The sequence below is a fragment of the Takifugu flavidus genome, chromosome 22, assembly GCF_003711565.1.
Source record: "Takifugu flavidus isolate HTHZ2018 chromosome 22, ASM371156v2, whole genome shotgun sequence".
In the NCBI taxonomy this organism is placed as follows: Eukaryota; Metazoa; Chordata; class Actinopteri; order Tetraodontiformes; family Tetraodontidae; genus Takifugu; species Takifugu flavidus.
The window spans coordinates 3746487-3763769 of record NC_079541.1 but is presented as its reverse complement, the minus strand read 5'-3'; the positions used below and the strand labels follow the sequence as shown (position 1 = coordinate 3763769).

The 17283-nt window shown below is 49.8% G+C and overlaps 1 protein-coding gene across 1 annotated transcript; it reads left to right on the top strand.

The window, feature by feature from the left end:
* The first annotated feature begins 30 nt into the window (after positions 1-30).
* LOC130518983 (lysine-specific demethylase RSBN1L-like) lies at positions 31-17263 on the top strand. The gene is made up of 9 exons (XM_057021988.1): positions 31-745; positions 4703-4846; positions 5650-6155; positions 6230-6388; positions 9467-9604; positions 10180-10322; positions 13072-13242; positions 13320-13428; positions 13641-17263. Exons 1-9 carry the CDS (start codon positions 121-123, stop codon positions 14163-14165), a joined length of 2520 nt encoding a protein of 839 aa, XP_056877968.1. The 5' UTR covers positions 31-120; the 3' UTR covers positions 14166-17263.
* Positions 17264-17283: the final 20 nt, after the last annotated feature.

The following is a 17283-nucleotide window of genomic DNA, read 5'->3' as shown; positions in this document are numbered from 1 at the left end:
CCCGCCCACTCCACTGCCCGCTTGCGCGTAGTGCAAAAAAAAAAAAAATAACCGAAAAAAAAAAACGCAGCAGCAGCGACGGCCGTTGGGGAAAGAGTAAATAGAGGGAGAAGCCTCAAGATGGCTGCCGCGCTGGGCTCCGCTCACCTCAGCGGAGCGCCCGCTGCTGCTTCTGCGGGAGCTCCGGCGGCCGCCTCCGTCAAAAGCCCGCTCGTCAAGCCGAGCGAGGCGAGAGGAGCACCTGACAGCGGCTCGCAGCCCTCTCGAGATTTCCAACCGCCGCCGCCCAAGAAGGTCCGAGTGGAGGAGAGGGGCAATAAAACCAAGAAACTCCTCAGGGACGGAGGAGTGGGAGGCAACGGTAGTGTCAGAGAGAAACTCCAGCAGCCCGCGAGGAGTTGCAGTGGCGGCGCGGGGTCGTGGAGCGTCAGCCCGGGGAAGACGAGCAGCAGCCCTTCGGTGCCTGCTACCGGTGGTTCGCAGCCGCCGTCAAACACGCACAAACTCTTCAAACAGAGCGATTTTTTCCTCCACAAAGCGCCTTCATCCCCGTTCAAGCCCAAGAAAACGAATAAAGACAAGGAGAGGGAAAAGGTAAAAGGGGACGGGGAGGAGAGGAAGAAACATAAACTATGCGTGACCCCTGGACCCGGGAGTGATGCGAGCAGCCCCGCAGATATCTGCAAATTTGATAGGTGTTCCACCATGAAGAGGGAGAACGGGGAGGTTACGGCGCGACCCCAAGGTAGGCCACCATAATGCTGGGTTTGTTTCAAAACTAGTTGTCGCCAAAGTTGAGCCGTGTCGACAGTTCTGTCGTTTCCAGCCGCGGTGTGGAGGCGTCACATGTGGCCCCGAAGAGTGCAGCTGTCTGCCCCCACATTTACTCCGCTTTCGGGTGGGGAAATGTGTCGCTAATCGCCGCGGGGGGGACGCGGGCGCTGCTCGGGAGCCGCTTACACCCGCAGCCGAGCGCGAACGGAGGTGTTTTTCATCGAGTTTGACAGCCGCAGATCCGAGTTCCGGCGATGTATCCGCGGGATATGGCTGCCAGCTTCCGCCGCTCGTGAGCCCTCGAGTTCCACAAAAGTCGCGCGACCTGGTTGTTGCGTGGCCACCATCCGGTCTCGTGCGTCTGCGGACCGCCGCGTGAAACTGTCAAATCCGCCTGTGTGCGCCAGGAACGCGGTCACAAACAAGAAAGATGGGCGGAAATTTTTTTTTTGCGCGTCGCCCCAACAAAGCGATGTTGTCAAACAGCGACGCGGACATTGACGTTTCATATTATCGCCTTTAATAACTATAACAACATGACAGCCGCCCGCCATTATGGGGCAAGTGTTGTTTTGGTGGAGCACCACGCCCCCCTCTAACCTGCTGTAGCGTCGTTATTCTGCAGCTCTACAGGCAGAGCCAATTCATTGGACCCCCCCATCCTCCGCCACAACTTAATTTATTTTACCACTGTAACCTGTAAAATGGCGCTCAGCTAATTATACTTGTACTATAATTAACGCGTGAGTTCACTCGGACCCGGTGATGCCAGGTTGCTGCCATGCTGTCTGCATCTGGAATTTTCGAATAGAACGGCAAATTAATGATCTACAAGATCTGATATTTGCACTGGGTTGATCCCCGAGATGACCAGTAATTGTCTGTTTTCGTGGCGGCTGTTGCCAGATTTGAAATGTCTGTTCACTGCCTCAAAATCTTGTTTTGTCTTCTTGTTTTGGTCCCGTCGCCTCTGTGTTGGTGTTGGAGACGCTCACTGGACTCGAGCGCGGATCGATGCAGGCGTGTGACTGCATGATGTCACCCTGTTCCAGTTGGGTAGTTTAGGAGGTCATAACACGCTCCCGACTGGCTCTGCTTCAGTGGGAACACGAGGATGTTGGCCCCGGCGGTCCGGAGCCCTGGCAGGAACACAGAACATGCAGTTTCTGATGTGGTCGGCATGACAACACTTTAAGATAAATATCTTATAAACCAGCCCATTGTTGTTTTTTTTTAAACCCCAAAAACCCTTCATTTCACAACTATAAACCTGAAAAGCAGCCTCAGTGAAGGGCTCTTTGTTAGAATAGTGCAATTCTAAGTGCTGAAGTAAGCTGCTGAATGCCCAGTAGTCAGAAAATGGAGTTATTTTGGGTAGCTTTGAATTTGAAGATGAGGAAACGGAGCAGAGTGTCGGGGAAAAACATTAATCCTTAGTAAAATGCTGCAGGGATTAAATCGCGTCATTCCACGCGGCACTTTTCTGTAGTAGTCTGTCGGGTGTTTATTTTATTTATTTTTTTATTTGACAGTGCATAGCAATAATACCATTTTAACCAGAGTTTTCTGATGTGTTCGGTGGCTGGCCGGGCCGGTGCTTGTCGGGGCTTGTGTAAACCACAAGGACAAGAATTTGAGTCCTGCTGGTTTCAGAGGCACCGTACCAAATCAGATTTATGCTCTGACCTTCCTGCAAGGGAAGAAATCCCCTCCAGCCGCCAAAAGAGTATCATGTCATCACGTCATATCAGTTCTGGGATTGCTGTTGGAGAGAGAACGGAAGGCGAGTGCCAAGAAACAGACTCTTCTGGTGACATTTGGCGTTGTAATATGAGATGTGAGTCAACATAAGTGCGGCGACCGGGACAAGGAAACGTTTCTCCTATGGGGCAGGCTGGTCCACGAACAGGATTGCTCATGAGGTCAGATAATCCTCCCAGGGTCCAGCTGTAGTATTACACCATGCATATTTACACACTCCATATATTTGCACGCATTGTTAAGTCCAGCTTGACTCGGTTGCTGTCCTTGCCTCGGCACGCACAGGAGATTCGACTTCTTGACCCGAGAATGTCAGACTTTAGCTCAGACATGTACTCCGTTTCTTTTTTTCCCCCCTCTTATCTTGTTTTATCTGGCCTTTGCTGATGTAACTGTGTGAATAGTGTCTTATCTCATCACATCACGGCACATGCCAGTCAGTTTACAAACAAGTTAGCTAGCAATAATGCAATCGTCTCTTTTTAGGAAACACTGTTCTGGTGGAATCCCTGACGTGTTTGCTGACGAATCGGGACTAAGCTGCAGTCGGCAACCAATTACATTACTGTCAGCTGGGTCATGACTCATTTGTTTAGTCCCTAAATTTACAAGATGCTTAACTCTGCATCTGCAGGAGCAGCGGAACGGGGGCGGCGAGTTTCACCCTGCCAGCCGCTTTACTTTAACATGAGGGTAGATGGTGGGGCTTGGTGCGTCGGCAGGGTCAGGTCGACCATCTGGAGTGGTCTAATTCTCCTGGAGGGCAGATTTACCTGTACGGTACTTTAAAAATCGAGTGCCTCATTATCTCCAGCCTGGCTGGGCAGCACCATTTTACCCCGAATCTGCTCTCTCAAATGCTGAAACATTACTCATTACTCACTTGGTGCTATTCTGTGGGAATAAAATCTAAGTGGATGTACATGCCACAATGAACACAAACGTAATACATAAAATAAGCATAAGTTATGGGGATTAACAGTGAAAACCCCCAGTTTCTTTCATTTCCAGTTGCTCTTGCTGTACCTGGTAGCTGCTTTTATTCTTTAAATCTACTTTGGGCGACCCTTGTTATGTTGTCCTGCAAAGATTGCTACTAATTGATTGTTTTTATTATTATAGGTCGCATATAGTTGGACAATAAAGTCTGATCTTCACATTAGGGTTTGCAGTTGTAGCAGAATGTGGCCTTTAGGGCTTTCAAAGTGCTCCTATTTCTGGTGATCACATAAACCACAAAAGCCACCTGCTGTGTTTGCGACGAAACTGTAGGAAAAAACAGTTAGCGCAGGAGTCCGATACAAGCATCCAACCATTTCCTGTTCGCTGGGTTTCAATGTTCTGCTGCCCTGCTGCTGGATAGATCATTTGCAGTTTGTTCACTTGGCTAATTCAACTCCCGTCTCCTCTAAATTCGCAGGTTATGGACGCCGCTCCTCCAGCACCGCCTGACGTGTTTTTTTTCAGGCCTGGCTGTAGCTTCCTGTGGAGCTAAATTGATGTTTTCAAACATGTTTTTATTCGCCAAAGGGCTTTACACTATCAGCATTTACAGTATTAAAGCTCTTTAAGCAGCTTTGTTAATATCTGTGGCGTTCATGCTATGGGAATGCGAGGCACGGCGCTGCAATGAAAATGACACGCTTAAGTAAAGAACACCCGGCATTCACTCCAGTACAGTCATTAAAAGTCGATGCACCACTAATTCTCCTCCTGTTCCCTTTAGCCTTTTACTTTCAAAGCATTTTCTCCTTTGTGCCTCCAGCCGGGAGTGCGACCCCACTGTGATCACTTTTTTTGCGTCCACAGGAGAGCGAACAGTCTGAAAACGCTGCTTCCTTTCAAGGGTGGATCTGGCTGAGTTCAAAGGAAAAGTTTGAAGAGAATCTCTAACAGAAAAGTAGGAACAATAACAGGCTTTAAACTCCTTTTGTGGAAAAGGGAGGAAATAAAGAATCAAAAGAGGAGCACGGGCAAAGATTGGACATAGAAATCTGTAGAGTCGGAAGGAGGTGGAGAAAGCTGATTCTTCATCCATGTACGCTTGCTGTGCATTTTTTGAAAACACTCCAGCAGCTGAAGGGGTGTTTGAGTGCGATATTTACACCCGCGAGCTGCATGAGAGGGCACTCACCATGTCTGAAAACTTCCCTCTCTCCTTCCACAGAGCACTCCGGCAAGGAAAAGGCAAAAGAGCGAGACAGAGACGAGAGGGAGAAGAAGTTCAAGGGCAGGGAGAAGGAGAAAAAGAAGTACAAAGTGGTGAACAACATTAAAAGGGAGAACGGAGAAGTCAAGCAGCCCATTAAAGGTTGGTGGAAACATGCGCCCGATGGAAAACGTGTTCGATACTGAGAGGAAGAGGCTCCCTCCACCAGGGAGGAGTTCTCGGGTCGTAGAATTGGATAATGGGCGTCTAAGTCCCCCACTGCTGGGAGTGACAGAGTCTAACGGGGGCGCTCAGATGTTTAACCAGCGTTTCAACTGTTACGCTAACGGTTGAGAAGAACTCTGGGACAGAGTGGAGGCCCGAGGATGAGCGGAGAGCCAATCAATAAGCAGCAAACGACTATTCTGACAGATGGCACGCTTTCACCCTCTGAGGCCTCTGAGTATTCACTCCACCACACTGATTTTTTTTTTTTATGAGCGCACGTATGTGCCTGCGCGTTTGAGCTGTAGCCGAGCATCTCGGTCCTCTTTTTATTGTGTCATTTGTTTCCCCCTTTATCTGGCGCGCTGAAGGCCTGTTATAGGAGCCCTCAGAGGCTGTGTGACTGAGATGATAGCTGATATTTGAAAGGTGCTGAGGTAGCAGCAGCTCTATTAAAGGCACACACGCGCTCCCGTGCACGTACCAAAAGCAATCTAGTGGGCGGAAATCAAGCAGCACAAAGCAGCTTTGCAGAGCGATGCAGACAGCTCTGATATACACTTACACAGATAATGTACACAAAGGAGCATGTTGGTTTGTAGCGCTACGGTACCTCTGATGTACAACACAAGAATTTGACTTCAGGGTGGCGGATTTGTCCCCTTTTCATCTGTTTTCTGAGATAATCCCGGCTGATCGCCTGTCCACCGACGTTTAAAAGTCGTCTCTTCTCTACTCAGGCGAGAAAGAGAAGTCAAAGATCAACTCGGAGGAGCTTCAAATCAAAAAGGCCAAGAAGAAAAAGAAGAAAAAACACAAAGAGGGGGAGAAGCACAAACAAGTGAAGATGTACCACCGGTCCTGCCAAACCGTTTGTGCCGGCCTCCTCCTCCTCCCCCCGTCCTCCCCCCATCCTGCTTCCTCCTCCACGTCCCCGTTCAAGTCGCCTCTCCCAGTTTCGCCGCAGTGCATCAATAAAAATCTCCTGCCTTCGTCCTTTCCGCTCGTCTCCAAAAGCGTCTTCAACTGTCTACACCCCTACCCAGCCAAGCACCAGCCCCAGCACCCCTATCCGGGCACGAGGGGGTTGGAGTTCGCCCCGTACATTCACATAGAGAAGCAGCCCAACGGAGGGGCCCTGGTGGCTCACGCCTACGCCTCCCAGCTCTCCTCCCTGTCCGAGGCCCAGAGGGAGCGGTTCGCCCGGGAGTTTGTGACCTTGTCCTTCAGCGAGGACTCGTCGCAGGTGCGTCCCGCGCTGCTGCCCAGCCGCCGGATGGGCTCGCAAACAAGCACTTACTTATTTCTGCTTCTTTTCAGGCAGCTCACTACGTCATGGGGATCGTCCACGGAGAGGCCGGTTACCTGCCTGACTTCTTGGAGTACTTCTCAACCGGGTTCTCCACGGCGCCAGTCAAAATGGAAATACTGGGAAAGAAGGACATAGAGACCACCACTATGGCGAACTTTTACTCTCAGGTCAGTGGGCGCGATCGCTGGGGCGGAGAAAACGGGCGGAGAGCGAATGGGGCTCGTTTAATCCTGTCTGGATGCGAAGAGGCAGACGGTCCCGAGACGACGACGCGGGCTGTTGTCTGCTGCTTTTGAGCGCTGCAACTGTCCGGTTGTGTTGTGTCATTCACGGAAAAGGGGGTTTTGAGGGCTATAAACCTCTTTCCTGTTCAGATAAAGATGAAGAAGTGGCGCGACAGGAAGTGCTGAGGATACGCTGATGCGTTCTTGGCTTGTTGTTGCACAATAACAGAGTTTCTTTGAAAGGGCAGGTCGAGGGAAAGGATTAAGTAGAACAGATTAATGGGCAGATACCCAGTTAAGCACAGACTGGATTAGTGCTGTCTGAGGTTGGATTTTTATTTATTTTTTTGCTCTTTTCTAGACTGAACAGCAAAGGGGGTTTTCTCTTGGCAGGAAGTGGCGCAGGTGGGTGAGGGCAGAAGTTGTAAAAAAGCAGAGTGGATGCAAGAAGAAGGGTTTAAAGGGTAACTACCTGCGCTGTTGAGAGGACTCGTAGGGGCAAGGGTGTGTGTTTCTACAGGGGATTTAACATCTTACCCTCGCTACCACTCTCCTGGCTAGCCTTATTAAATATTCATAATCCACCCGATACTCCGGATTACGGATTTGATCACTTGTGTTTCAGCCTGAACAAAATTAGATGATAACCAATTCAAACTCGTCCTCAGACTTGGGGTCCGCGTCCTGAGCTGCCCCTTTAAGAGTAGCATTCCTTGCAGGGCTAACGTCATTGTCCGCTGGTCCTGCCCCCCCCCCCCTCCCTCCCTCCTGGCTCTCAGCAGTGACCTTGGGAAGTAGATGTATAGCCCACAGTTACAGATGCGAGCGTGCGCACGGATAAACACGTAACACAGGTGTACAAACACACACACACACACACACAGGGTGGATTAATGATTGCCATTTACGCGGTTTCCTCCCCGTTTCCCTCCGCGGGCTTCGCCTGGCCATCTCCCTCCCAACGCGCCCGTCGGTCGATTCCTCTCCATCTTCCACGCTCTCTGCGTTAGCGATTTGTTGTTGCATCGGGGTTTCGTGCGCAGAGAAGAACGACCGCCATGTTTGACCGCCGTATTTGCCCCGCTGATTCCCACAGCGTTTGCTTGCCGTCCCCACGTATTTCTACATTTCTAACTTGATTAGAAGCTTCAATTAGAATCTCAGGTATCGGCGTTACTGCTGCTGATCCTGCTGTGTGAGTATTCTCTATTCAGGCCCTGACTGGAGGTGTTTTCAGTGCCGCTGAGGATTATAGAAGATTACAGTGCTCTATTTTCTGGGGCAGCCTGACAGGCCATTCACAAGGTGCTTGGAACGTGAGGTAATTTGGACTCTGTTCGGTCAGCAAGGGCAGTAACATCAGGAAATGACAGAAGAGACGTTCAGTTTTAATGACACATTAACCCGAGTCCCTGCTGTGGGCCACGAGGGCACAACGATGCCATAACCATGTAAAGTGTCATGTGACTTCAGGAGAGGCTGTTTTACACCACAGAGAATTAGAAATGTGCAGCTTTACTACAGCTGCCTGTTGCATAATGACAATAATTCATTTCCTGTGAGTTTTGTTGGAGCGAATCAAGGAAACGACCCAATATGAGGCGGCGCTCCGCAGCTCTGAGGTGATGCAGACACAATAATAGACTGGAGTGACTCCCTGGATTTGATTTAAAGGCTGATACAGAGCGATTTGAGGGAGAAGACAGGATTATAGAGGAGAGAACGAGGTCAGAGAGAGTCTTGCCACGCCGCCGCTGCATAAAGTCGGAGGGTGAGGAGCCGAGGGGAGCCTGTTTTTGAATTAAGAGCATTTTCCAACGGCTGAAGCTGATCTGGAGAAGAGAGCAGGAAACAGAGACGGCCCTGATCTAATAGACTTCGTGCTGGGAAAGAGGCTGTTTTCAGGGGGAGATGGAGAGAGACACGGGTAATCTGTGAACGGCAAGCACGGAGATGACAGTGATTATAATTATAGATAATAACGGTGGCGTTTTTATGCTTAAAATTCTGTGGGATATGAAATGAGACGCATTAAATTCAGATTAAATGTCTGAAAAACGGCCCTGTCGTCGTGTTGTTGGCGTAATTCGTTCACTGTTTAACGCGTAAATAGTGTTTATGTGAGCTGTCAGTGTCCCGATACTCTGGTGCTGGTGAGACTTGACGCTGTGCTGATGGCACGTTGGTTATATTCTCTCCTTGAATAATTCAGTGTGTAAATAAACTCACACACAGACAGACATAACCCTGTTAGGAAGATGTGTGTGTGTGTGTGTGTGTGTGTGTGTGTGTGTGTGTGGGGGGGGGGGGTAGCAGGCGTACATGCGTGCAGGCTGAGAAAGAGCATGCACGCGTACATTTAAATACCTTCACGCATGGTAGCGTTTGCGCGGTTCTGCTAACTTTTGCGCCAGTATGTAGGTCATCGATTCAAGGAGACTATTTAAAGATGCGGGTTTACGTGCACGTGCGAGTATTTGAACTTATTTCGTATCCCTTTCTCCTTCGCAAACAGGCCATCTCAAGTATTTGCTCCATCTGTCTCCGCTCCTCTTTCTTTTCTCTCTCACTTTCCTTATCTCGGCCTTGTCGTTGAGTGGTGACTCACCAGAGACGAGCAGCCAACGCGCACACACACACACACACACACACACACGCGCGGGCTCACGAAGCAAGCAGGCCACATGCTGCACACACACACACACACACTGAGGGACCAGGGTATGGAGACGAGTTAAACACACACGCCTATGCTCTGTCAGCCAAGTGAAAGGCGGCAAACAGTCTGAGTCACATTGGAGGAAACACACACACACACACACACACACACACAACACACACACACACACACACACACACACCTGCGTCAGTTTCTGTTCTCTGCACTCCAGGCATCATTTTATTCCACCTGAGTCACACGGATGGATTTGGGAACCTATTTAAACCTTCAACATGAAAATGTTACCGTTGGGTTTGTACCGTTGGGATTATGGTTTTAATTCCGCCGTTCTTCTCCCGCAGGTTAAGAGAACGTACAGTAACGGTACGTACAGAGCCGGGGCCATGAGGCAGATCAGCCTGGTGGGCGCCGTGGACGAAGAGGTCGGGGATTATTTCCCAGAATTCCTCGGCATGCTGGAGGAGTCTCCCTTCCTGAAAGTAAGGCTGCAGTGATGTGTCGGTCCCCGTTTATTTAGCCTAATTGTGGCGTTCTGCGACTCCAAACTTTGCTGGCAAACATTTCAAAGTGCCCTTTATTTGGAAAATCCCAGCAAGCGAACAGATGGAGACCGGGGGACGCATCAACCACCCCTGATCTCGTCAGTGATGGCTGGCGTAGCGCTAAGCGTGGCGTCTGAGTGATTGGTTTCTGCTCCCTTAATGTGAGCAGAGGAAGAGCAGCCACCAAAACACTGTTTACAGCTGTCTCTGAAACACAGACATCAGGCTTCTCTTTTTTTGGTTTCTCCGCTTTGACACTTCAGACAAATCTCCTGAATGCCAGTGTGGGAGTACACAGACTATCAAAAGACAAATATCCCCTGGCATTCCCTGTCTGCGGAGGGATTTGGCTCCCATTCGAACCCTCTCGAGCGCGTCGTGGAAATCGGTGGCAAATTGCGCGACGGGTGGCGTTGAGATCCTTGAATCGGCCGCCATATAGAAAAACAACAGGGTGTTCTGACACACTCTATTTTCACTGTGTCCTCTTTCATCTGCCTGTCTGAATGCAGCTCACGCTTCCGTGGGGGACCTTCTCCAGCCTGGATGAGATGGATCCCACTCAGAGCGACGACGGTCCTATAATGTGGGTGAGACCAGGAGAGCAGATGATACCTGTAGCCGATATACCAAAGTCCCCCTTTAAAAGAAAACGGTGAGTCCGGCAGCAACCCGCAGACAAATTGTTGGATGCACACTGAGTTGCCAGTAATTTTGGGGATGTTACCCGTGCATGAGGTCTCGCTGGCGCAGCTCGGAAGGGCAGAAACATCCCAAACATTGAGATCAGAAGCGGCAACCACGGTCGCAGCGTGAAGCTTTGTCAGAGCCGACAGAGCTGGATGATGCGATTATGCCCTCTCTGTTTTGTCTTTGGTGCTTTCACGAGCTCTCGCATACGTCAACACACACAAGCTCTGTGTGTGTGTGTGTGTGTGTGTGTGTGTGTGTGCGCGTGTGTGTGTGCGATGAGATCATCGTTTTGTCAGATAAATGGTCCGTATCAGACGTCGCTTTACAAGGCAGCTGGCCAAGAGAGCGGCATTCCCTAAATCTGTTAGATCCTTGTTATTGATCAGTTTGTTTGTTTGTTTATTTATTTACTTTCAATTTTAAGCCAGAATATCAAATAGTGACAGTGTTTTACGGATTATTACCAGATTTGTTCCTGCCAGCGTCAGTTTCTGCACCTGCTTTTGAACATTGGTGTTTTTACCAGAAAGCATGTGGAAAACGTGTGTGTGTGTGTGTGTGGTGCGTGCGTGCGTGTGTGTGTGTGCGTGCGTGTGTGTGTGTGTGTGTGTGTACGCTGTCAGAAACACTTGTGTAACAGCTGGAGCTGAAAGAATCGGTTGGATGGAGTGAGAGAGAAAAGGAGAGAAAGAGGTGGCTGAACTATTCCTGTCTTTTCCTTCATGTGGGTCCTGTCTCGTCCCATCACAGCGAAGGTGGATCTCATCTCCGTTCAGCTCCCTCCTTTCTCATTAATCCCTCATTGTCACTCTTCTCATGCCTCGTCCCTGTGTCACCGACCCCCCCCGTTACCTTCTAATATCGAATGTTCCCTTTGTTTTCTCTCCGTTTCTCTGACGAGTTGCCCTTCGCTTCCTCCTGTTGACATCTTGAGGTATATTTACGACGTCGTTGACAGGAACTGGAGGAGAGTTTATTGAGAGCTCCCGAGATGATGTCGTGTTTTTTTTGCAGCGTGGGGGAACGTCCTCTGTCTTCCGCCCGTTCTTCGCCGTGTTTTCGGCGGAAAGGTCAGACCGCTTGTGCGTTTTCTGTCAGCGCAGAGATTCTGAGCTGGGAATTGAGCTTGATTGGAGTTGTCACACCCCCGCCTAACGGGTCAGACAATGAATATAAAGCTGGGGACAACTTCACCGCAGCAGCCTGAGCTCACCGGGGACCTGCTGCTGCTGTTCCAGACGCATCGTGTGGACGCTGCGTCCACCAGGAGCAACACACTCATTCAGTTGATCGTTAATTTCACGCTCTTTTGCTGCTGTCCTTTAGTATGCTGCACCTTTAAAATGTGCATTTACCCCAGTCGTTGCCAGGAACCCCGAGTCTCTCACTCATGTCTGGCTCATCTTTACTTTCTTTCTTTATTACTGCCTCAACCCCAACTCCCCTCTTGTCTTTGACTGTTATCTCCTCATTTTCTTCCCGTCTGCCCCTCTTCTCGTCCTCCTCTTCTTCCTCCCCCCTTTTTATTTGCCCATAATGCAAAGCAGCCCGGCTGAACCACCTGCAGGACAGAAAAGAATGTGGGCTTCAAATGCTGCTCGGAATATTGCCCTTTCAGCACTCTCTCCCCTTCAAACCGTTTGATTTAGCAGATTTCATGGTTTTACATTCATTACTGTCAGCCTGCAGTCAGCCCAGGCTCGTGCGTGTGTGTTGTGTGCGCGTGTGTGTGTGTGCGTGCGTGTGTGTGTGTGTGTGTGTGTCACCCTCAAGACGGTTTCTTCTGCCTCATCTATGAATGAACGAATGCACAATTAAGTGTTAAGCGCGTCGCCTTTTTCCCTTTTTTTCCCCCTTCTCTGCTTGGTTGTTACACTCTCAAAGCAACGTCTCCCAGACTCGAGTGCACGTCTCCCAGACTCGACGTGCACGTCTGTTTATACCGTTCGACTCACCGCAGCTCCAGCGTGAGTCACTGATCCAGTAGTGAGCTGACTGCAGTGCTTCTATTGTTTGGGTTTAATGCACTCGGAATGAGAAGCGAACAGCATAAAAATGGGCTGCGCGAAAAATGGAGCCTCATTTTCCCTCTGTTATATACACTCTTATATATTAATATATATATATATTTAAATTTGCTGCCATTTAAAAAAAAATACAAGTAGAAAAAAGATCTTGGAAGCATCCAATGATTCTGGTAGATTAAATAATTATCGCCAACTTTATTTATGAATCACTGTAAAACAAAAATAATGTTAAAATAAACTGAAACAAGAGAAGTGTGTTTTAAAATCAATGCTGATTATAGTGTCAAAAACAAACGTCTTTATTCCCGAGTATGTTATCAGGTAGACCTGAAACTCTCTTGTGCATTATTTTCAATATTCTTTCATTCTTAAAACATTAAAACTACGTCAGTAGTTTTAAATACACACATTTCTTTCCTCCAGAACACCCGCTGTGTCATCTGGACTGCTTCAGCCAGCAGATAAATCCTGCATCCCTTTTTATTTTCGCTGCAGACAGGAAATGAGGCTGTAAACAAAGCTGAGGAGCCAACTGCCCACTCGCTTCATGTCTCCTGTGTTTAGGCAGCGGGGAAGCGCAGGGATTTCTTTGTACTTCGTTGACGTGTTGTTGTTTGTTTTTTTTACATTCTTCAAGGTGCTGCCTGTTTTTCTGAAGATGCCCTTGTTTTCTTTGTGCCGTAGCTCCACTAATGAGGTGAAGAACCTTCTGCAGTCGCTGCCCAGGACCAGCGAACCCAGAGAGATGCTGTTTGAGGATCGGACCCGGGCCCACGCCGATCACATCGGTCAGGGCTTTGAGCGTCGCACCACGGCGGCCGTGGGGGTGCTGAAAGCCGTGCTCGCCGGCGACAGGTACGGTACCATGCGAGGTCTGGGGATACGCCACATTCAGGAAAAGATGTTTCTGAATGTGTCCTTCCTCCTTTCAGCTCGGGGCCTCCTCGTGTAACCAAAGACGTTGTGTGTTTCCATGCTACTGATTTCACTCATGTAGTTCAGAGGCTGCAACTGGACCTCCACGAACCCCCGCTGTCTCAGGTTTAACACCCAACACAGATCATTCCTTTAATAGTGTCGATTTCTGGAGCGCGATGATGCCCCCTGGCGTTGATAAGTTGAACTGCAGTAGACGGACATGTATATTACAAGTTGAATGATCAAGAAATCGATGTTTTAAATAGCTTTACACATTTAATGTAAGGAAAAGGGAAGTGATCCTAAATCAAGCCCCTCCTCCTCTTTTTTTCCAGTGCGTGCAATGGGTGGATGACGCCAAACTTAACCAGCTGCGCCGAGAGGGAATCCGCTACGCCCGCATTCGCCTCTGCCACAACGACGTCTATTTCATCCCACGCAATGTGGTCCATCAGTTCAAGACTGTCTCATCCGTGTGCAGCCTGGCGTGGCACGTCCGCTTAAAACAGTACCACCAGGGGGAAGAAGAAGAGGAGGAGGAGGAGGAAGAGGAGGAGGAGGAATCAAAGGAGGAAGAAACTGATACAAGTTTAAGGAGGAGGATGCAGAGGTTTGTGTTGCAGAAAACCGGACTTTGTCAGCTGTTCAGGAGGAGAAAAAACCTCTTCCCTCAGTGGACTCGAACACGAGCGGTACCAGAGAGGAAGAGGAGGAGAAAGAGGGGGTGGAAAGAGACAAGCACAAAGAGCAGCTTTCGCTTCCTCTCCACAGAAGTCAGACGCTCTCCCCTCCCACCCGTCTCTGTCCTCACCCTGCAGCTCAGGCTGCGTGCACGGCCCCCCAGCACCACCATCATTTAGACACCAGGATGTCTTCCAGCTCCACTTCTGCTCCCACGTCTCCCGTCTCCAGGTCTTCCTCATCATCACCTCTGTGCTCTTTTGCACCCTCATCTACCTCGTCTCCGTCCCGCGGTCTGTCCACACTGTCCTTTGTCTCGGCCTCGGCTCCTTCCTCCCTGTCGACCCCAGAACCTGCGTTGGACTCCACCCTCACGCCTTCTGCTGTGGCCTCGGCGTCCCGGCTGCCTTCCTCCTCTGCGTCGGACCCGCTGAACCGCGAGGACCCACCGCACGCTCGGCTCGACGTTTGCGCCCCTCGCGGGTCGCCTGCGTCTTTTGCGATGTCATACGATGACGCACGGACGCCGCACGCGGCGGCCCGGATGCAGACGGACTTGCGGACGCGCGACGTTCAGGTGAACTGGACGTGCGGCCTGGACGCCCGCATGGACTTACCGCTGCATCCGCCGCAGGACGCGGGGAGGCAGGGGCTCTACATGCAGCAATACCCACCCCAGCACCTCCCCCCGCCGCTCCCTCCTCCCCACCCTCACCTCCCTCACATGCTGCCTCCCTCGTTCCCTCCTCTCCTGCCGCCCTCCCACCTCCCTCACAGACATCCCATGCTCCCTCCCAACCCGTCCCCCCCGGCGCAGGCCCAGCCGCTGAACTCTTTCTCCCACCTGAGCCCGCTGCACCTTCACCCACACCAGCCTAGCATCACCACGCAGTCCCAGTCGTACTACCAGCCTCCTCTTATGGCCTGTCCATCTCAGCCGAACGCCCCCCCCTGCAGCTCCCAGGGCCTCCCTCCTCACCTGGCTCACCATTACATGAGCCCACACCCCAAAGCCTACTTCCCCTCCCCGCAACCGCCTCACTTCCCCTCCCACCATTTTCTACCCCCGCAGTCGTTCCTCTCTCAGTCGCCGGGCTTGTACCCGCTTCAGCACCCGTACCAAGCTCCAGCGCCCCCTTACCCTTACCCTCCGCCTCCCCCTTCCTCTTCTCCTCCCCCGCCGCCTCCCCCTCCCCCCCTGCATTCCCCTTCGTCTCTCTCTCAGCATGAAGAGCAGCAGGAACAGATTTTATAGTGCTTTTTGTACAGAAAGATGTTTTTGTTTTGAAAAAAAGATAAGTGTATATATCAAATTTTTTATTTGGGCTGTGCCGTCGATGTAAAAATAGGCTGAAGTGTCAGTTTGAACACAATAGTTTATACAGGTGAATTTATTTAACCTCAACTGGCCCGGTTTAGATTTATACTGATACATTTAGCTGCGTTTGGGTTCGAAAATAGGCCGGAATGAACCCCATCGACCCAGACTCATGGTGGTAATGAGCTTCCTAATTGGAGTAAACAGTGGCAGCTTTATTTGAAGTGTGCAGATGTCAGCATATCTATTACCAATCTGAGGTATGAAGGAAAAACAAATGCACAGACTTTGGGTCAGATTGATCTAAATCTGGATCGCCACCTCCTCTAAACCTGCAGCTGATGCTTCCATTTCTGTTTTTTAGAGTGTCCTTTGTGCCCAAGACTGTTTGCGGATCACCGATGGGCCAAATGATTTTATCCAAAAGAACTGTGTCGTTGCTACACTTTCTAATGTATCGAAACGTCGCTCAGTCCAGTGTTTTTGCAGGACTTTTCCTCGATATTGTATTTCGAGCAATAACGCTCTGCAATAATCCAAATTTAAACGCCGCCTGACACAAAGCAGGAGTCTTTGTAAGGGATGACCGAGCCACCTTTGCAGAGTGCTTTCATGTCAGTGACATGTGGTTGATTTGACTTTTCCCCCTGACTTCCAGGGTCTTGTTGTCCAAGAAGAATACGAATGCAGTTTGAGCTCCTCGGAGAGACTCGTGTCTGTGTTATAAATGTCTGCCTTGTGCTGTTATTATTTCCACTCATCTGATTTGGAGACCCCCCCCGATCTTCATATTTTCTATTCTAGGGGGTTTAAAAAGGAACGGTTATCCAGTGTTGTCCCCACTTTGCATGTTTTACACTTCCCGATGCCTCCGTTCGATGGATGCCTTCCTATTTATCGTACAGACACCAACTTTGGGATTCTGTGGTGAGCCCCGGGTCGGAGCCAGCGTCAGACGGAGGTAGTTTTAGAGAGGAAGCCGACAGCTGGGCGTTCAGAGTCTCAGGAAAACTGATAAACACCCACGACGCTTAAGGTCCAATCCTCCCAAACGCGACAGACGGCAGCACTTCTGCACCGCTCCTCCCAGATTACGTCCGATTATCCACCGTTTCAGGTTCTTCCAGGCCTCGGCACCTCTTTGATACTGGTTTTTAGGACGAGCGTTATGAGCACACGCTCCAAACAAACTAAAGGAACACTGTTTCAGTCCCAAAGCACTATTTATCTATTGACCTAAAGTCCAGTTTCTCTACCGTGTGGAGCATTCTAGTCTATTACAGATGTTTTATTTATCAAGCAGCGGCTGGAGTCTTTTTAGACGTACACTATGAAGAGTTTATATCTGATTTTAGCGTCGCGCTGTTTTATCGCTGCTTTGAAAACGCCGACGCCTTTATTTTACTGTTTGTGTTGGAGGTCGGCCCACTCGCTAATGTAGCTCACGGTGTTCCCCCAGTGCCTGTCTTTAACTGTGAACTACTCGATGGTCCAGGGCCGCGCTGGGGAAAGAGTCCTGTCCTCTCCCAGCAGCCTGGAGAAGTCTGCAGAGAAGAACAAGTGTCTGCTCTTCAAGTCTGTCTTTTAGAGGCAGAACTCTTTCCTCCATGGCTTTGGGGTGGGGGTTGGGGGGGGTGGGGGGTGAAATAAGTCAGCACTTGACGCAAGGCCAGTTTTGGCAGCTCTTTTTACGCTTTCAAATGTTACAGAAATTGGCAGGAACTTGTCCTTTTTTGTATTAATGTGACACAAGTGCAGCTGAAAACCCTTCAGCTGGTGCTGTTTTCAGAGTTAATTTATACGATTTTTCTATTTTGTTTCTGTGATTTTTTTTTTTTTTTTTTAAACTGTCAGCACTGTAGTGTACATAAACTGATTTGTAAGGAGGAAACAGAAATTGTAGTGTGGTTTCTACTTTAAATATGAGCCTAGCTAATAAAAGGTTCAGTGTATTGAGAACATGGACTTGTTTCTTCTGA

Bases quoted from the DNA above. Each gene is read 5' to 3' on its own strand.
- LOC130518983 (XM_057021988.1), top strand. From the start codon at position 121: ATGGCTGCCGCGCTGGGCTCCGCTCACCTCAGCGGAGCGCCCGCTGCT. The intron at 9,605-10,179 runs GTAAGGCTGCAG...GTCTGAATGCAG, and splicing joins AGGAGTCTCCCTTCCTGAAA to CTCACGCTTCCGTGGGGGAC. The intron at 13,429-13,640 runs GTTTAACACCCA...CTTTTTTTCCAG, and splicing joins ACGAACCCCCGCTGTCTCAG to TGCGTGCAATGGGTGGATGA.